General features: G+C 40.6%; 2 protein-coding genes across 3 annotated transcripts; one reads left to right on the top strand and one right to left on the bottom strand.

The window, feature by feature from the left end:
* Positions 1 to 1,449: 1,449 nt before the first annotated feature.
* si:ch211-266i6.3 (cytoskeleton-associated protein 2) lies at positions 1,450 to 7,713 on the bottom strand. 2 transcript variants are annotated; one of them, XM_035431587.1, is made up of 7 exons: positions 7,502 to 7,713; positions 5,877 to 5,989; positions 4,879 to 5,762; positions 4,337 to 4,703; positions 3,868 to 3,928; positions 3,377 to 3,650; positions 1,450 to 2,707 (listed from the first exon to the last, which is right to left on the bottom strand). In XM_035431587.1, the coding sequence occupies exons 1-7, from the start codon at positions 7,530 to 7,532 to the stop codon at positions 2,425 to 2,427; spliced, it is 2,013 nt and encodes a 670-aa protein (XP_035287478.1). In that variant the 5' UTR covers positions 7,533 to 7,713; the 3' UTR covers positions 1,450 to 2,424. The 2 variants fall into 2 exon arrangements, with proteins under 2 accessions (XP_035287478.1, XP_035287479.1); XM_035431588.1 differs by lacking the exon at positions 7,502 to 7,713 and adding an exon at positions 6,794 to 6,989.
* A 2,009-nt stretch (positions 7,714 to 9,722) lies between these two features.
* On the top strand, positions 9,723 to 17,214 carry LOC118236608 (NHL repeat-containing protein 3-like). Its single transcript, XM_035435104.1, has 7 exons — positions 9,723 to 9,916; positions 10,257 to 10,412; positions 12,779 to 12,929; positions 13,644 to 13,844; positions 14,170 to 14,261; positions 14,862 to 14,974; positions 15,655 to 17,214. Exons 1-7 carry the CDS (start codon positions 9,833 to 9,835, stop codon positions 15,899 to 15,901), a joined length of 1,044 nt encoding a protein of 347 aa, XP_035290995.1. The 5' UTR covers positions 9,723 to 9,832; the 3' UTR covers positions 15,902 to 17,214.
* The last annotated feature ends 4,223 nt before the right edge of the window (positions 17,215 to 21,437 follow it).

Here is a 21,437-nt window from a genome sequence, read left to right as displayed (position 1 = left end):
AGCTCAGTCCTTGGACCTCTCTGGGAATGCAGAATCACCATACGGTGCGACTGAGAAATATTATGTGTCAGTTTCTAGAACGGCCACCAGGTGGTGCCAAACCCATCGTGAAAGGAGCTCATGCCTTGATCTTTGGCTGTCTTCAGTTCTTCTGTCACCAAACTCTGGATGAGAAGAACACTTGACAGAAAAACCATGAAGCAAATCAATTTCTTAGTGTAGTGTGAATACAAAATGGATTGAAGCAGATCTGCTTTTTCTTATAGCTTTATCATATAGAATTGTTTTATGTGACATTCAGCCATTACAATTTCTCCCTGTACTTTATTTTATTTTATTTTATTTTTTTTTTGGGGGGGGGGGGGGGGGGTGGTCATCATCGAGGGAGTACTTGTGGAAGATGCTTGCAAGCATTAAGTTTTACTGTAGCTGGTATCTTTCCTGTAACATGGCAAATGTAGACATTGCTATTATGGGGATGATTTACCAAGTAAAAATATTCATAGACTGGTTTGTGTGTGGTTACTTTTAAAATGGTCTCATTGTTCTACATATTCTTCATGATTTTCCTCAGCCACATTTACTTAATTGGAGTGTTATTCTGTGGATAGATGATGCGTGTGCTTCTCAGCTTAACGTTAGGTACCAAACCAACAAATTCAAATAGGAGTTGAAATAACTTTTTTAAAGGAGTAGCAAGTTAGCGCATATAAAAAACGTGCACACAATTTTGCATAGTTGTTTGTCTGATGTAATGAAATATGTGAACATGCTACAAAACAATTTCAGTTTGTTGTGACCAATGAACTGGGTGTTACGGCTGCTTGTTCATTTTAACAGCTGACTGCTCAATGTGATTTCGAAGCAAAAGAAGTTGAATTTGAATCGATGGTGATGGGAAGTCACCTGAATTTGCACAGGGGCGTTGAACCTGTCAAAATCGCAAGTAGCTCAGACAAATACTCTGCACAGCATAGGAAAGTGATAAACGAACAAGAAACTGGTTAGCTTGAAGGCCAGTCATTCAAATAATTTGGACAAGCTTTAATATTTGAACCATTGTCATGTAGAGTCAAATTCATATTGCCGCAATGTACTGACCACAGCTTAACCAAATAGGCAAATCTAGGACTGCTAACGGTCTCATTCCTGAGGCAACATCCTGTGAGTCACTCATTTGAATTTCATTATTTCCATCGTGGTATGAAAATAATGAAGCACAAATGAGTGACTCCATCTTAGCACAAGCGTGTATAATCACCAGCCACTTCATTAGGTACACCTGCTCATTAACGCAAATAACGTTTGATAACTTTTTTCATTAAACCATTAAAGTTTTGTTCCCTCAGGATCCCTTTATCTAATATTAAATCTAAAGCCTAATCACAGTTTAAAAAGACAATTAGAAACCAACATGCAAAACATTTACAATAAAACCTCACAAAAGTAGAAGCTGGGTTGAACATTTTATTAGTACAAATGTAGCTTACTGCTGACAGGTTCACCGATAATCTTTTTAAGTGTCTCTCATATGCAGCACTGAATGCACTTACATGCAAACTGGAAATATTTTGCACTTCCAGACATCCTTCAACAGAAGAGGGGGACTACCCTTCACTTTACATACACACATCTCCAAACATTAAAATAGTATGGCTTAGCTTACACAAGTTAAAATACATTGTGAAAAAGAAAATGGCAAAAACACAACTTCAACAGTAAAGAACTGAAAAGAACACAGGCGAGCAGGAGGCAAGATCACAGTGGAAAACAAAAAAGATGCATCAGAGAAAATTTATAACGCACAAAATGTAACATTTTATGTACTTTCAAAAGGTAGTGCCATCCCCCATCAGGCCAACGCCATTTTGCAAGTAACAAGTCATGGATTCCGTCAATCAGACAATAAAACAAGATGTATGCGGTTAGTGAATATAAACATCATCTTGATGGACCAACCTACATTTAAAATCCTGCATGTTAATGACAAAAATTCAGCTCGAGGGCAATTTTTAAAAAAGCATTCCACTCATGGGTTCTACAAATATTTTGTGGTTTGATTGCTTATTCAAATAATAATATTACTATAGTAGTGGTGGTTAGTTGTCCAGATAATGGCTGACACACAATTATGTCAGCGTAAAGCAATGAGAGAATAGTGTTGGAGTATTATAGTTCATGAATTAGTGGGAAAGACAAAACACACACAAGGTCACGGAGCACGAATGCTGACAAGATCCAATTTGCACACTATGCTGTAGTTATGCTTTATTATTATTATTATTATTATTATTATTATTAATGAATGAATTAATAAACATTTTATGAAAGTGCCACTTTTTTTTCATGCATAACGTCTTCACCCCTTGGTAACATCACTTTTAGAAGCCCGCACACACGCACACACGCACACGCACACACGCTTCAGAACCTCCCCTGGCCCTCTGGCTGGTCGGGCAGGTCCTCCAGCAGGGCGGGGTTCTTCCTGTAGATGTAGGCGTTGGGGTCGTCATCCAGCCGGACGAGTTCGGCCAGCGAGGCCACGCAGGGGTCGTGGTCCGCCAGCATCCCCGGCAGCCGGCCGGACTCGCGCTGGATCCGGACCGAGCGCCGCACTGGCGTCAGGAACTTCAGGTCTTTGATGGCGCTTCTACGCTTCCCCCCGCTGCCCGACGCCGCCGCCTCGCTCTGGATCCGCTGCTTCATGCTGCGCGGCAGAGAGAAGACAGGAGAGAAAGAGGGACAGAGGAATGGAAAAACGGATTGAGAAAACAGCTAAAACGGTAGAGTCCCTGAGGCAGTCGGTTTTATTGCACGTGTATTGGAGTTTGAGTGTTTGCATATGAATATCCCATAAAAAAAAGACGCAATGTGCAAAGATGGGCAGTTAAAAATCCTTTGCACAGGATGCCTTTACCTTTGGGTTCTCTCATAAACCTCCTTCCTTCTACAAAATGTAAAAATGGTTTCCCCATGACCATATGATTTTTAAGACCCACTCATTTTGGCCAAAACTTGCAGGTAACACGAATACTGCTTAGTAAAAACATTTATAACTTACAATGGAATTCACATGATGACATTACTGTGTCCTGCTGGATAGCAACTTCTTACCAAGTTAATTTATTTACACACAAAGTAACGGCCCACGCAGTTTTTCCCGCAGTGCTTACCGACATACATAGATGCGTTGTTTGAATATGTACACAGGGGACTTAACATCAAAAGCAGCCTGCCCATGCCCACACTGCCAATTCCAGTTATGAAAGACAGTCAAAGAAACAGGGCAGAGCTCCTTCTGGAATGGGTTTATAAAAACTTCAGAATGTTCCAGCAGGCCGGTATAACCCTTTCACTGAACACCTGTCAGTCTCACCTCTGCAGGTAGGGCGTGGTCTTCACGCTGTACCTCACCACCGACGCTCCCTCCGGTGCGGTTTCACTCTGATCCTCCTCATCGTCGTCCATCTCATCCGCGCACTCCATTTTCACGCTTTTCTTCACCGAGCTCTTTCCTTCGGCCTTCACTTCCTCTGTTCCATGCATCTCGCTTTCCAAATCGGCTTCCTCTTTACTCGTCTCTGCCAGCGTATCCATCTGGTTATCCATCTCCAAAATCCTTCCTTCACCATCTCCTTGGACCTGTGCATCTTAAAAAGCAACAACATTTTAAGGCATTAGCAAGCAAGTGGTAATCCAGTCGCACAAGTCTCCAAAATGGTCTTATTTTAATGAAAATCCTCAAATCTAAAATGCCCTCAAACGCATTCCAAAAACTTGGTTTGCTTTTTACACATTTTTATCCAAACTAATCCATCAATAGGTTGTTACTCGGAGTTAAGTCCTGAGGCAAACACTAAAGCTTACCGTTCTCGCTGGATGAGGGAACCTGCATGGCTTCCATGGCACTGCAAAGATTAACAACCACCTGAAGAGAAGAGACAGCCTCGATTACCATAAGGCTGGCATGGCCAAGCCTTTGAGCTTTTTGGGCCAAACAACAATCTTGGCAATGACCTGTGGGCCAAAGTAACCACAACTCCCAGATCAAACCTTTATCGTTTTTCAGCATTATGTACGTTTCAAAGTGTATCTGCACCATACAGAACAGACTTGCACAATCAGTTATAGATGCATGAACATAACCTCAGACAATGATCACCATTTTCACCAGTGTATTAACATGGGGATGGTGGGAAGGGGAGAAAAAAACAACACATCTAAATTAGCTTAATGGGGCTGGCATTTGAGTCACACCCCCAAAGGACCCCTTCCCTACCATAAAGCCTCATTAGAAGTTTACTGCTAAAATAAGATTACAAGAAATTGCTCTTACGTCAGCCATTCTGATTTCTGGATCCACTGGCAGGTCCATTTCTGAGTTCTCCAGCAAGTCCAGGGTAGTGTTCATAATGTCTGAGCTGGAAAAGGGAGCAGTCTCAGGTGCTCCTTTAGGGTCAGATTCAGGCTTCGCATCTGCTTCAGGGCTGGATTCGGGCTGTTGTACCAGGGGAATTTCCGGATCGGAATCCCGTTGAGTGACGGGTTCCGTTTCTGGATTGTCTCCGGCCTCGGTGACTGCTTCAGGTTTTGGTAATGATTCAGAAGGAGCTGCTCTTGAAACGGTCTGTGGCAGAGCCGATGCAATCGGTGGCCTTTTCAGAGTTTTTCCCTTGGATGCAAGCCACTCGGCCAGCTTTGCCCTAAAGAAGTGTGACAAAAAGTGACACGTTACACAAAAAAACATTAATTAATGACTGAAAAATACATAATTTAAGCCTTATTCCAACACTTCAAGAATTGATAACAACATAGATGTACATTTGTTTCCCCATTCATACAAAATAAAAAACAAAATGGTTGTTAAAATTCACTCACTTCCTTTCATCCGCAGTCTCTATAGCCATCCTGTACTGGCTCAAAGAGCGGCTAGCTGGAGGTTTAGGGGCTTTGTTGTCAGTTGCTGCCACCACCAGCTTTGCCTTGGATTCGCTGACCTGCGGCATCTCCTTCTTCTTTGCGGTTACAGTGGACCTGCTGGAGCCAGGATGGGCTGCGGCTTCAGGCCCTGAAGTCTGTCTGGCTGGAGGAGCCATCACGCGGCTTTTGGCCAGCTTCCCAGGAGCGGACTGCAGCCGAGCCCTTGAGTTGGTTACTCTGGGAGCGGTAGTGCTCGGTGCCGGTTTGGCCGCAGGTGCGGGCGCGTTACTGGACACGCTCTTGGACCTGGAGTTCTGAGCTGCAGACGCCTTCAACGTGGAAAGCCTGGGTACTACAGCGGGCGTTTTCCCTCTCATTCCAATCGCAGCCTGGGGCTTACTGCTGCCTTTCGGCTGAGACTGCTTCGTCATGGCAGCCGTGGGCTCCGCCTCTCCGCTGCCCCCTGTCGGCTTCCTGAAAGAGTTGACTTTGGACTGGATAACCCTGCCTTTGTAAGCACCAAGGAGGGGTTTGGGTGGCACGGAGGCTGGGGGCTTAGCCACCTCCGCCGCTAGCTTCCTCTGCTGGAGAGCGTGCTGGGATAGAAAGGCCTGGCTGAGAGTCTGGCGCCTCTTCACAGCATCCCCTTTACCTGAAGGTTGCGTCTTCGCCTCCTGCACAGTCTGGGTCGTGGGCTTCTTCAGCTCTTCTCCCAAATTCTCACCATTTTTATCATTTTTGGATCTCAGAGGGGCAGTTGAGCCCGCCGTTGTTTTTTTGTGCACTTTCTTTGTCACAGACACGCTGTGCCCGCTTGCCGGTTTTGTGTTCTCTTTGTTGTTCTGTGTGACAACAGAAAAGTATGAGAATAACTTCAATAATAAATAGGCCTGAATAAATAAATTAAATATTTAAATTTAAGGGAAACTAGTCAAGGAACAAAGCAAACTACTTACCCTTTTAGTTCCCACAGCCATTTGAATTACAGGGTCGATTGCTTTGTTTTCAATATCTAAAGGAATAGTTTTCTTTTTGGCTGCATGGGACTCCATGTTTTTATGCCTTGGCTCTATAGGAGGAGGATCAAGTAGGTTAAAACTTCTGTTTACCTGATGCCACAATAGCTCAGCCAAATGATTGAAAATGAAACATTTAAATGCTTTAAGTTAATGGTTATTTGTAGCCAATGAATAGATCTGCACACATTGTTGTCTCTGCACATACACTTGCTTATAAGGCTACTTATAAGCAAACGCAATGGTTCCCAAATTGGGTCATGGGAATCCACTCACCATTGTATGCTGTTTTTGTTCCACCCACAACTGCAATCCCAGAATTATAACCAGATGTTCATTTTTCTAAATTAGGTGCTGTTCATGTTTGTAGGGATTATTTACCCTCTTAAGCCACAAGATATGCATGCCATAAAGTGCCATGTTCACATTGTTTGCAGTATAGCTCAATAAGCACAATTACATAAAAAGAGGTAACAAAATTATTAACTAATCAAAATAAAAGGGGAAATAATCCATTTAAGAATGAAAAGCACCAAATTAAGAAAAATTAACATCTTATTAAAATCCTGGCATCGTAATTATGGGCGGAATAAAAATAGTCATACAGAGGTCCCGCAGGATCTAGTTTGGGAACCACTGAACTAACGTAACAATGTAAAGTACTCTGTAGGGAAGGGAAGTCGGGAACATATAAGAAATTTTGTAGTCTAGCTTATTGGGAACATCGCACAGCTGGCAACGCCTAGCTAGCAAAAGTTCGCCATAATAACATTACCGTTGTATTACATCATTGTTTTTGTCGCGAGATCCGGAAATTACGTTAACATTAAGTTATCCAGCTAACGTCAGCTACTTACTTTCTTGCTCTGTAAAACGCACCCGATTTACCAATAAATAAATGCCAAAAACATAACTTGCTAGACTATGTGACAACGGTAACCTGCGAATACGGATCTAAGTTAGCTTGCTAGTTAGTTAAATAGATTGCGATACATTAGCCAGGTTAATTAACTATGGTCAATAAAACAATCACCGCGTGACAGAAATCACACGAAAATAAACATTAGTTAGCTATCGATAGACTAGCTAGTATAACTAGATTGTGTTAGCTATCGCAAATATCTAATGTTAAATTAATTAGACATAGCGAAGACAGCAAACGAATGAATTTATTAGCTACTCTAGCTATTCTACCCAAACCAATAAGCAAGCACGCAGCCGCTTTGAAACGAGCTAGCAACTAGACTACTGCCGTCTGGGATCAACTAAGTTAGCTTACTAGCTTACGTCTGGATAACCCTTTCTTCAATCACAACAAAAGCTAGACAACATTGTCTGTGTAGCGAGTCTTATCCGCTAGCCACCTTCCATTCGCCAACTAGTCTGATATTATGACTGTTACAACTTGATAACCGTTTTCAAAGCAGAGAAGTAGCAATGTCATGGGTAGGTAAATTAAAGTTAGTTAGCGAATGTTAATTCGATCTGAGCAAACGCTGGCTAGCCACCTTTTATCGCCAATACAGGCTATCTGTCGTTAGCTAGATAACGTTTCGTAACTTTACCTGTGGTGCTGCAAGAAACTTCAGAAGACATGTCTGTACGGTAACGTCAGTTCGTGGCACGGCTGTTTCCCAAATAATCATCAAAAGCATCTACACTCAGTAGGCTATATCAAACCGTTTCCTAGCTAGGTCACAAGGACACGTTTTTCAAAAAACAGCCTTTGACTTTGGCGCTAGAGACTCTTCGTCAATCCCAATTGGCTCTGTCTGTTCCCGATGAACTCGAATGAGCCAATAGGAATGTCGCCCTGAAGAACACATCGCTCAAAACTGACTACAGCCTTTTTTTGGCTACTGCAGCTGTAACAGCAAAGAGGCGTGAATCCCGAGGCGAAATTTCGAACCAAAATAGCATTCTTGACTTTCCCGTTTCAACGTTTTGACTGTTTGCCTTCTGTGTGGTTGTGGTGGGCAATGCTGTATGTATGTTTGAGGTTAGTGGTAACTTGGCTGCCAATTTGCGCTTTAGTCCTGGCAAAGCTCTTGTAGGATCTAAACGGCTGTAGAGTGTGTATATCCTCCTTGGATTACTGCCATAGACTGTATAAAATTACTGCCTTGGATCACTGTGTCTCGGCTCAGTACCTCGTTGACCTTTTTTTTGAAATAACACCAATGAAGAGCAGTTGAAGCCACTCCCAGTTTTTACGAGAAGTAGTCAATGCAGTGCACGCTGTGATCAATTGGTAGATCAGTTTTTGCTTCAGTAAAACCTGTATTGGCAGCTGTATGCATTGTGAAGGCAATTTCCATCTCTACAATTTGGACATGCTTTTCAAGGTCCACACTGTTATTGGAAGTGGAAGTAGGCCTAATTATTTTATTTTAGTGACTAAAGGGATATTTTCCCAAAAAATCCATAGTGGTCAAAATACTCCAATTCCCCATTTAATCTACTATGGTTTCTTTCAGTAATAATACAATACAATATATTATCACTGCAAACAAGTATTCCTCTGAAAGGGTGTGAGAGTACAGTCCTCTTAACAACCACTTCTGTCATGGCCCATATAAAGTCTACATCAATTCTGATTTTCCTATATGTGAGAAATGGATAAGGCTTGAGCTGTATGCCCTATACATGAGCTTTTTGCTACCATCGCCAAGTGATTTGTGGCAGGAAAATGCAGACATGCTGTATGGGAAATACTGAAGAAGATAGCTGATGTTGTTGAAAGAGGTGTGATTGCAAGGTCAGAGAAGGCTGATTTAACAGCGAAACACTGTCTGGTGTACATGGATTAATTTAAATTCAGATTACCTACTAGTGCATGAAGATATTTTAGAGGAATATAGGGGCTTAGAGAGCAGAAATGAGACATTTGTAAGTAAAGTGACTGTGGACATAACCATGTTTGAACTTACTAATGCCATCAATAAGGCAGAAGACTAATCCTCAGGTCAGGATTTACGATGCTATGAGATGTTCAAACATGTCTCAATGGACCCACTAACACTTGTGTTAAAGGCGTTTATGAAGATATGGGCTGAGGGCTATATCCCAAGTGTACGTGTGGAAAGAAGCACTATTTATCTCAGCTACTAAGCCTGGACATAACCCAACTGATTCCTGTAGCTGTATGCCTAATGCACTGACCTCTATGGAATGGATGAGTGAAGGGAAGCTGGCACATTTTTTGTAGAGTAGAGAGCTATTGGAACCATGCCGTAATGGCTTCCAGAAAGGAAGGTCAACAATGTTGATGCATTAGTGAGACTTGATAAGGATGGATTTTAAAAAGACACAGGCTATGAAGGAGGTCTTGATAGTGGTCTTCTATGTACTGCATATTTTCTTCACCATGTCATTCTTACAGAATGAGAATGTTGTGTTCAATATACAGGAAGGGTTTAATTATTAGGTTAAATCTAATTGAGACCAGTGGTTCTTTTATGCGACTCAGGGCTCAAAAGGAGTCACAGGTCCCTGAAAGGTGATCTTGACAGTTTTTGTTTGTTTTTTTGCATAATATCCTAAAATTTTGTTCACCCCAAGTCCTTACTTCAAACGATAATACTGTCAGTTAACTTATACCTATAGTAAATATGGGTTACCTAAGGATGTTTTCTCTTTTTTTTTACAATCCACGAACGATTTATATAAACATTTTAAGTGAAAAAAATCGAGATATGCAAAATCCTGTTGTTACCCCACTACTAATTTAAAATTTTCATAATGAAACACCAGAGAGCGCTGTTTTTCGTTTTGCGTGTCCTTGGGTGTCACGTGATAAAAATAGGAAGTGCAGTGACAGTGACAGTCTTCTGAGATATTATTGTTACTGTGCGTGCTGGCAGTAGCACGGAATTGAAACCATTCAAGTTTCCTTCATGAAAAGAAAAGGTTTCATCGCAGTTACGATGGGTATATTATTTTTACTAATGGCGGTGTTGTATAGCACTATCGGTTCTCAGGTGAGTTGTGTTCTACATTAATTGCAACGAGATCCGCGTTCTAGCCGGATCTAAGAACATATAATGTTACAAGCTATCTTATTGTCTATGGGGGACAATTTCTCCATTGTGCTGATCACGAGAATGTATAAAACGTAGCGATACACGAAGCATTCCTGCTTGATTATAAAACAGCAACAAGCCAGCTAGCTCCGGTAGACTGAAAATGTGTATTTACTCTGTACAGGAAGAAAAAACTTCAAATTGAGATAACGATATAGGCCTAGCATTGTGGATTGTGTCACAAAACCTGTGTGGGACAAATTCATTGTCTGTGCAATATCCTTCTTTTTTCTTCCAGCTGTCTGACGCTTCTGGGCTTAAAACAGATTATCGCTTGTTGGGAAGAACGCTGTACAAACTTGATATATCCTGGCCCAAGTACACGGAGCATTTCACGGGCGATGTGTTCGGGGTCGCTGTAAATCAGCTGGCTGGTTTGGTGTATGTAGCACAGGTAAGCTGGCTGGTAGTGTGTGTTTGCAAGACGTACTGTAAAATGAAGATACAGCAGGTGAAGGTGTGGAATGCATTGACTTCCATTTTAGTTTGTGTAAATAAGTTAATCAAGTAAAACAAATCACACATACAGACACGTAACACCAATATTATGCCAGGGAAACAGGAGAGAAGTCACAGGAGAGAAAATAGGTTACAAAACAACAGCTCAATCCCAAATTAATCTCCAATTTTTATGCATAACTAGCTACAGTATGCATAACTTCACAATTTTTCAGAAGCCAATTAGAATCAAAATATTATTTTAAATCTTTTTTGAATGAGAAAGAGAGGTTTGGAATGACAAAATGTACATTTATTTATATAATACTTAGCTAAAAGAAAAATAAGATTTATTACAAAAAAATACCATAATCGAAGAAGCTAAAGCGGACATTATTAAAAGTAAAGGAGAAATCAGTATATGCAACAGTCAGACCGTAACTTCACAGTGTAGGTACCATACCAAAATAAATGCTAAGCAGCTTCTGGGCTATCGATACTAAAATAACAGCATGTGTTGCTATCATTTCTAAGTGTTTTAATCATTCCTAAGTTTTTTTAAAGAGCACATTTATCTGGATAAAATCTATGTATCAATTTCTAATATATATATAACACTTTATTGATTATAAAACCATTCCAGTATGAAATTACATATAGCACAGAAACTATTTCCATTTGGAAAGCTTTAATATTTCTGTTTTGTTTTTTTCCAATTAGAGGAGAAGCATTGTTTACCTACAGCAGATTCACAAGGATCTAATAGGAGATTAGGCGGTACAGAATGTGCGCTCTTGAACAGCATAAGAACTCATGCAAGGATTGCATCAGCCACGATAGCAAAGTCTTTCTGAGTTACAGGAATTCCAAATGAAAAAGTTGCACAACAAAAAGAATATAATTTTTAAACAAATAATTTAAAAAAAAAGATTTGTGTTTATATAAAATATTCTTATTGTTCCAAGTCTAAGAGGACTTCCATTTTAGTTAGACAACAAACACTAGGAAGCATCTGCATCATGACTGCGTTGTTATTTTTTTCAATCAATAAGACGGTCACCATGCACTTTTTATAGACAGCACTCTGTGATGTTTGACTTAAGTCGTAACATTTTCTCCCTTATTCAACTATACAGTAACAGCACATTGTCTCGTGCCCTTCTATGAGTGGCTGAATAAATTGGCTGTAGATAATATTATGTCACTTATTTCAGTAATATGTGAAGTCACTGTTAAAAAATATTTTAATTGCTTTGGCTAAGTTAATCTAATTCATTCTGCTGGTTTCTAGTTTTAAATTATCCCTAACAAGGAAATTCCCTTCCTGGATGTCTGAAATACCAGAAGAAACATTTAGCTTTGTTAAATTTCTTCTTAGCCTTCTTTGCATTCACTGAGCTTTATGAAGATGTATTCAATAATAATTTTGTTGTGGCGGGTTCAAATCCACACAACCTTATGTACAAGTACACATTGACCAAGGACTAGGTTTTTTATCATTTGATACCAGAAAGAAGCCAGCAGGTCTAGGTTTAAGTACAACAATGAAGAAGCCAACACAAAACTTTCTGGCTTTCAGGGATATCACAGAGCAATCAGGCATTCAGGCACATCATGGTCTCCTACAGATACTGCACAGGAAGTGTCTCAGTGATTTTCCAGTTAGAGCACAAAAGGGTGCATGAAAACAGTAATGGAAGTTAGAGTCTGTTGAATCAAACTCCCAAATAATAGTTTATTTTATTACCTTCCTAATTCTTAAAGTGCATATACATTCACAATATGAATGGGGTCAGGATGGAAAATGTATTTTACTACAAATCGAAAAAACATAAAAAAATATATTGTCAAAATGGAGGTATACTGTAGGTTGTAGGTTTCTTTGCAGGCAGCAAGAGGTATAAACCATGAAACAAGCAAACCCAAATAAAATACACGGAAGTACTATTTGTTTTAAAATGATTCATGTTTAGTTGAAGGGAATGGACATAACCTCCTCCAGAGAATGAGATATTAAACTTGGGTCCTAACTCAATGTGGTCGTGAAAAATTCCATCATACATACCACAAAGAGAAGGGGTTCCCAGCATGCTGAAAAAAATTCTCAAACTGGTTTTCTCACCCTGACCACCTAATCATACCCCAGTATATTTGGCAAAATAATTTCCCTTCTCTCCATGTAAGATAATGTAAGATGAACATTTCCACTTCACTGCAAAGAGCTCTTGAGATCCTGAGATGAAAAATGCTGTATGCAGCAATTATTATTATTATTATTATTATTAGATGTGTTCATATTGATGGCCTGTTTTTCTGTCACAGCGGGGAGACAACATTCCCAAAGTGCTGGTGTTCACCACAGACGGAGACTTCATCCAGGCCTGGAACACCACCACCCTGGAGATGCCTCACGGGATCTTTCTGGCCAATGCCTCCAAGAGCCCGTCCGTGTGGATTACAGACGTGGGGAACGGTGAGTGCGGGAGGTGCCCTGAACCGGGCGGTGATGCTTAGAGAACCGCTGCGTGACTGGGGTGCCGAGTCCGCTGACCCCTTTAAGAACGCATCATGCACAGTTCCGACGTTCCAGAAAAGTTGACAGTTACATTTTGTTTTCCAAAAGGTTGCTGCAAGAAAATTGTTGTGAGTGATTAGCCTCTAAAGCAAAACAGTCTCATGAGGATTCACAGAGAAACTGAACCACTGACTGAACCTCTTCTGTCTTCATGCAGGTCTAGCTCTTCGTTTGTTGTGAGTTCTGATCGCGTTGGTATTCAAATGTAATGATTTGTGCTCAGTTTGATGTGATTATGTCACTTTGATTAATAAGTACACAAGTACAGTTGTTCCTGAGTCAGTGTCTGTCCATTGTTTGATTTCACCAGCTGTTTGACCGTCATCTTGATCATGTCGTAATATACAGAAATGAAATTCATTATCAGGATATCGCAATATATTATTAAAAAATCACTGATGAAAAATATATGTGTTATATATTCAGTAGATCCACATATATAAGGAATTGTTGCTCTTTATCATTTTTCTGCTTGGTTTTTATTGCCAAATGTATTGTAGCTGTAAAAACATCACTGGAACACAGTAAGTCTGCCCCCTAATCAGATTTGAGGTGGAATGTTACACTGTGTTGCTGTGGGTGATGGTGAGGTCATTTTCCCCTGTGACACAGGGCCGTATGGACACACCATAAAGCAGTATTCCCCCTCTGGGAAGCTGCTGCGGGTGCTGGGCTCGGCGGGTAAGGCCGGCTCCGGGATCAACCCCCTGCAGTTCGACCAGCCGGCCGAGATCTTCGTCCACAGCTCCGGGGAGATCTACATCGTCGACGGCGACGGCGGCATGAACAACAGACTCGTTAAGCTGTCCAAAGGTACGAGTGCGTGAAAGCTACTCGCAGCTGTGCTAACAGTCTGTTCTTAGTTTAGCATGCTTTTAGCCTCTTCAGTACAGCATCTTCATCCCTGACCCAGGTGGACTGCTGCATCTGCTGCATAATTTTCCGGGACAATCCACTGGGCTTGCTTGACTCACTTCATCATGCACTTGCACATTGAAGTGCATGTGCAAATGAATATTTCATATCCATGTATTTGAAATGACTAACCAACCTGTACTTATGGGACATCTTAAGCAGACCCTCTGTCCTTGCTGTGTGTGATGTGTGCACCCTCTGGTTGACAGCCCTCTCTGTGCAGACCTGCAGGTGCTCTGGATGCATGGGGAGAAGGGGTCCGGCATGGCACAGTTCTACATCCCTCACAGCGTAGCCGTGGATAACTACCAGAGGGTAAGTCTGCACAGATCAGGAATATGTGAAGCAGAGCTTGTGCCTCCATGGTGACGGTCTGCACTTGTTCCATATAGCCCAGTTCTGATTTTTTAAAAAGATCTTAGAAGTTTGCTGAGGACAGACTATCCATTCCATGTCTTCATTTTCATAAGTTATGAGTTGTTCGTGCGGAGCCCCATACTCTTTAAACTCCGGACTCAAGATTTGACTTTTTGATTCTGAGACCACAACAGCCCTTAGCAGATTTTCCAAAACTCAGTAATTCACACTGAACAAAACGTCCATAAATGTTCTTAAACCATGTAATCTGCTGCTGTTTTTATAAGACTGCAGTTATCGAGCACCACTGGTGTCTGTGGTGGAAAAATGCTCTCCGTCTGGGTGTTTCCAAAGGAAGAATGTGTGATTTACTGATTGTTGATTGAAAAGTCCCTTCCTGGGGGCCTCCAGTGGCGTAGCCCATAGAGTGCTTTCCGCATGCTCATTGCTAGTTCTTCCTGTCTTTCTACACTATCCTGTCTAATAAAGCTGAATAAAAGCCCACCCCCCCCCCCAAAAAAAACAAAGTCCCTTCCTGCATGTGCTGTGGGTCCCCAGGTGTGGGTGGCCGACCGGGGGAACAAGCGGATCCAGGTGTTCAACTCGGTGACAGGTGACTGGCTGGGGTCCTGGGGCAGCTGTTTCACAGAGGACGCCCCATATTCTGTCAGGTGGGGAAATATAGTCACGCGATACACAAGTAATCATTCTAAATAACTGAGAAGTAGATGTTTTGGAATGCTCATTGTTCGTACCACAGTGAGGAGCGTAGATCTTACGCATTGGGCTGACATCTGTATAGATACAGAGTGGGCTTATATTTGTAAAAAAAGATTCCATTATATTACAGACATTTAGCAGACACTCTAATCCAGAGCAATTTACACAACCTTTTTTTACATAGCATTTACATTGTATCCAGTTATATAGCAGGATATATACTGAAGCAATGCAGGTTAAGTACCTTCCTCAAGGGTACAACAGCAGTGTCTTACCGGGGAATTGAACCTGAGACCTTTAAGACCAACTCCTTGCCCATTATACTACATTGCCGGCCCTTTACACTCCTTTAAAAGATTGCACTCCTTTAAAAGTGGTAATATCATATTATGAAACAGGATTAGCTAGTTCTGGTTAGAATGAAAATGGAGACGGAAATAAACCCTTTTGTCTGTGCTCGGTGCAAATGTTCTCAGCCTTGCCTTTGTATGCGATGAATACTGAGGTCAGCTGCATCTCTAATCACAGAATTACATTGTATTCTCATCTTTATATCTGCTGTTTTTTTTTTTTTACCTCTCTCCGTCTCTCTCTCCCCTTCCCCCTCTCCCTTTCTTTATTCCCCCCATAGACTGACGCCGGACCAGAAGTACTTTGTGGTGGTGCAACTGAACACCAATCAGATCACTCTGCTGGAAGCCCCGCCCGTGGGTGCGATTGGACAGTGCAAGGTGGTCAGTGTCATCCAGCTGGCTGAGGACATCAAGCCCCACCTGGTGGACCTGGACTTGAAAACGGGGGCTCTGTACGTGGCTGAGATTGGGGCTCAGCAGGCCCAGAAGTTCACCCCATTCACCCTGGGCGGCGGTAATCTGTAACTGGACTTTTTGGGGATTGGGGGTGGGGGAAGGGTACTTCTAGACCGGTGGAGTTCCTCTCTAAAATAATAAAGCTTTCGGCTCTTCACGGGCACTCTACCTCCACATGGGGCTCAAAAATCACAATGAAAAAAGAGACGCTTACATAGCAGACGATTCCATCTTGATTACTTATTACTTATTATTTTTCGAGACATACAAGACATACACAATCATACAGTGACATCACGATCATCGTGTCCTTCTTTCATCCCTTTTATCCCTTTTATTTGTCCTGGTGCACTTTATCATATCTAAAGTACTGACAGAGTACATCATGGAGCCTGTGGACAGACCTATGAGATTCACCAGGGGAAAAGGTTAAAATGGCTTGAGATGCCATAGAATGTACCATGGAATGAGTGATTGAGTTTCCAGCCTAGAAATGAAGGTTCAAAAGCCTGAATTTCCAATGGGCAATTCCTCCTGTCAGTCTTACTTGAATAGCACAGTCAGACAGAGGTGTTTCTGCTGTTCAGATTTTGGTTTGAATGGTGTTGATTGGTGAAAGAAATTGCTGCTGTCTAGATTCTAGGTTTCGAACGTCACTGGGTCGTCAGGCTGGTAAGTCTCACCTTGTGTGTGCAGTGCATCTGTCTGTATATTATGCCTATATATGTGACACAGAGTCTGGAAGATCTGTACTTGGTACAGGACTAATGTGCTTCAGTGTACTGTGGGTGGAATGCGAGTGTGTATTTTAGAAATACAAGATTGGTCAAAAAGTTGAAGAAATTTTAATTATTTTATTTTGAAATTATTTGGCCTCAAATATATTTAAAATGTTTGGTGTTTGGATGGTGCTGTTTTTATTCTCAGTAATATCTCAGTATCTATGTCTTATCATATCTATGGTTTAAATGGAATATGACACTTGACTGCATGTAAGTTCGGTGTCCTTTTTAAATGACTCTTAGTCATCATTGAATAGTAGTTGTTGTGAAAAGTTTATAATTATTTTGTTGACTAGTACAGATGTAGCCTAGTTGATAATACATCCTTCCTAATATGTGTATATATTGTAAATGATAAAGCCATATGAATTAATGAGCTGTAGCTATTTCTACTGTGATTGTGCTGAAATTTCCTCTTGATGTGTCTGATCTGAAATAGGTGTGCTCATCTTTGTTTTTTCTATAAATTATACACATGCACAAATGATTTTGTATTGGATTTGTAATGATCCTGAGAGTTTCTGAAAATGCCTTCTTTCATTGTCATCCCTTATAATGTGCGACTGTCATTCTTTAACTATATTAAATAATGAAAGGGAAGTGTGTGCAGTTCTGTTTTTGCCACTAGGTGGCAACAATGACATGGAATAACTTCCCAACGCCCAATGGAACGCCTGTGTCTTGTCATGACAATGATTCATTTAAAAACTCAACAAAATATTTATGGGTCAGGCTGTTTAACTGCCGGGTTATGGCAATTTAAGAGTGCTGCAAGTTTCTTCTTTTTAGGCAGTTTTTGAACTGAAATATTCTGACAGCGTGGCTTGTGAACCTGTTTTCAAGCCTGCACTGCAAATTCCATGCAGTGTTCTAGAAAGAGGGACTGCACTTACGGAAATTCAATCAGCTGCAATACATTGTAAATATGTGGACTGCGTTTGAAACTATAATGATATATCATCATGTATTTCACATGTATCATTAACATTTCCAAAAGAGGAAATGCTGTACACAGTGCACGAGTAGGGTTACCGCTAGCCTCAAGGTTGTGAGATGAGTTCACCCCCATGTCGCAGAGATCCAGAGATGGGATTGCCGAAAAAGGTCTCCTGTAGCCGATGTGCAGGGGGATTTCCTCACCAGAGAAAACCGGTTCAGCCGAGACAGGAAGCTGTTGTGCTATGACACCTCTCCCAAAACCACAGCCTGATACAGGCGCAGGCTGTCACGTCCTAGTCTTTTTTCAGATTTTATAAAAATGTGGACAGAGCAATTATACACTGTGTGTGTGTGTGTGTGTATGTATATGTTTGTATGTATTTATATATATATATATATATATATATATATATATATATACGCACAGTATATACACTGCTCAATTATGTAGGTATGAACTAATGCATATAGGGAAGTGTAATGATTATTACTTGTTTAATACAAGTGCAAATTATTGATTCATTTTTGTTTTATGTTGATATGACATTTATGAAATATTACATTTATTATGCCAAGAAGACACATTGCATAAATTGTCAAACTCTGTTTATAAATGCAGTGTTTCCATAATTTATGCCAGTTACCATGTAAAGAATTGAAAGAATGAAATATCTAACAAATATCGAAATATCTAACAAAAAGAATGGAGAATGTACATGGTCAATCTTTCCAGTTGGTTATAATTTTATTAGACTTGTGAATAGCAAGCTGTTAAAGCAAACCCCAAAATGATTTTTGTCAGTGTTTCCCCTATGCATGAAGGGCTTTCTGTTGTATAATGGCAAAAAAATAAATTGGAATAATCAGTGAGTAGTTTTGATGGTTTCATGGTTTGTAATTTAATATGCGTTCTAGAGGAAGAGGGCTTTTTCTGTAACAGGCATTGCCTATTAATGGAGGTGTGAGCAAGCCTCTAATTGTACAAAAAAATGGAGTGTGTTACCTGTTGTGTAACTGGAATCTGCACTGCTTCTCTCCCAGACCAAGTTACATAAACGGTGCATACTTAGGAATGAAGATAATGCTTAACAAGTGAGCAGAATGCAGATGATCAGAATGCAGATGCATTATTGATGTGATTTGGTGTGTGAATTAAGATTTAATATGATGGAAAGAGATCTGAAACATCACGCTCGCTTTGGAAGGAAATTCAAATGATTCAAGCAGCCAATAGCAATTAATCACCAGGATCTGAAAACTGTCCTTTCGTAAAGTATGCAGCAGTGGTTCTTACCGAATTTTACTTTTTTTTTTCTTATTGCAATTAAATACAGAAGTACCATGAGATCTATAGTAAGACTACCACCATTCCATTCCTAACTCATAATTCTCTGTATTTTAATCAGCTAGCATGCGAGTGATGTATTACAGAAGATATATGCAAACAGAAATTTACATATCCAATTAGCGTGACCCACTTCTTTCCTTGGCATCTCTAACACTGCAGCCACTTTTAAGCCTTATGTGTGGTTTGTGAAATACTGCCACACCTCTATTTGGTATTTTAGTGCATTGATTTTATATGTCTTACTCAATCTTTACTCTCTGTTTGCATCCTAATGCTTACCTGTTATCTCATCCTGACAGATTACAGAGAAACCAAAGGTAGACATTGTCACCTACTGCTGTAGTTCATTTAACCCCCACCCTCCACACACACATTCAGTGTTTAACTGATAATAACATATGATGTTCACATGTGCACATGCATGCAAACATACACATTTACAGTAAGAATGGTGAGGGTAAGGATACATTTGACACTCTTGCCTGAAAGCAGGCTATCGACTAATAAATTGATCAAAGCCCACTCGCGTACACACACACACACACACTCATTATAACCGCCTATCCCCCATTGTTCCTCTATAAGTTGACTGTAAGTGGAAACGAAATTAGATCACACTGACTCAGAACAACCATGGTCTAAATACACTGAGGACATTGTGTGCCAGACCACAGAGGGCTGACGGTAGAGTATGTCCTTTTTCTCATGAGTGCATAGCTAGCCATGCACTGCACTGCAGATTCACGGAAACAAGGACTGGCTAAACACTATAGACTGGTCATAATGGCAATACAATGTTTTCCCAAAGAAACAACATTCCAGAATGACAAGCTAATTGGAATAATTGGCATTTTTTCAGTCTAGATTCATATATGTAGATGTACATATTTGGGTAATATAATGGATAGAAATACCAAGAATCATTTTACAACTTCATACGGTCTTAAAACTGTAAAAATATAGATGTCATGCCATCTTAATAAGTAAATCCACCTCTTTTACCCCTATTTTATTTTTATTTTTAAAAGAAAAGTTCCATACAATGTTAATTTTATGCAAATTTATGCTGCTGCTGCCACAGGAATTAGTTTGTGCCGGCTTGGCATCGATTGAACAATGTTACTACAGGGGTGCAGAAGGTGGGCCAATCTGTTTCGGGGTTTCATGCAAGCTTCTGTATTTTAGTTAATTAACCTAATCATTTATCTGAACCAACATTTCAACAGGTCATGAGCCGCAGCAGCAAACTCCACGTGAGCTTGGTGGAAACGCTTTACTGCGGTTTGATACCAGCACTGGTGTATACAACTTTGGAACAAAGCAGCGCACACACTGGGTCCTGTCTTACTGTGATCTACCACACCCCTGCTATTAACCAGCTAATGTACCGGGGTATACTCCTCTCTCTCCTGTTCTTAATCTGCAAGGTTCCATCAAGATCACATATCTACCTCGTCAGCTTGTCCTGCTTAACACAAGAGACTTCCTAATTCCCTGATCAGCGCAGAGACCCAGTGCATCTTCAGATATGTTTAAAAACTGATAAGACTTCACACTCTTAGCATCTTCTCCTGTGAGCTCACCTATATTTCTAAGGTAGACAAAGAAGATTTTTTTTCAGCGCATCTGTGGCTGCTAGGAGAGCAGAGGCTTGGTAGGAATGTTTTATGTTTTTTCTTACTTTGAGAGGTCTTTTTTTTCTCTCCGTGAAAAATGTTTAATTAGAAAATAGATTATATTGTGATCAGGATAATTGTTTTGATATGAATACCTTCACCCTAGACCAGGGGTTCCCAGTCCTAGTCCTGCAGCTGCAGGGTCTGCTGTGTCTCAGACCATCACTGGTAATAATAATATATTTTATTTATAAAGCACTACAAGGAAAACAGCATATACAGCCGGCATTCAGTTAACTTCCCTCACCTAAATTCTTAGGTCTAAAATGTTCACTTGGGTCTAAATGTTCCAGCCAAACTTTTGAGTTTATGTTTTTGAACCGGTATTTAAGTGCTTTCGCATTTGTCTTCCTTTGATTTGTTCTTGAAGTCTTCATTTTCAGCAAGCAGCTTAATGTTGGTGACGCTGTGTCCATACATGCATTTCTTAGTGTGCATTCATGTCCTTGTCTTCTCCTAATCAGAGTGATTAAAAAGCATGTAGGCTATATATACAGTATGCATTTCAACCCTAATGTGGCCTTAGATAACATGTAATTTTTAGTGTGTAATTCAGAACAATTAACAGTTCATTGCATTGAGAATGGCAAATATGGCTGGAATGGAGACCAGCATGCATGGAAGGACCACAGGACTGAGTGCATGAACCTCTGCCTAAGAGTGAATCATTCAGAATTGGCAGCTTGTTATATTTACAAAATTGTGGTTGGAACCACAAGTAGCATTCACAGGGAGGACCCAGAATCAAATATGAGAATGCCTGCCCAGATTTCTTTGTCTGTTGAAAGTGGATCATATCACTCCAGCTCTCAGATCTTTACACTGGCTTCCTGTCTGTCAAAGAAATGATTTCAAAATAC

Source organism: Anguilla anguilla, chromosome 9, assembly GCF_013347855.1.
Source record: "Anguilla anguilla isolate fAngAng1 chromosome 9, fAngAng1.pri, whole genome shotgun sequence".
Classification (NCBI taxonomy): domain Eukaryota; kingdom Metazoa; phylum Chordata; class Actinopteri; order Anguilliformes; family Anguillidae; genus Anguilla; species Anguilla anguilla.
The sequence above is the reverse complement of the archived record's forward strand: the minus strand, read 5'-3'. Positions and strand labels throughout refer to the sequence as shown.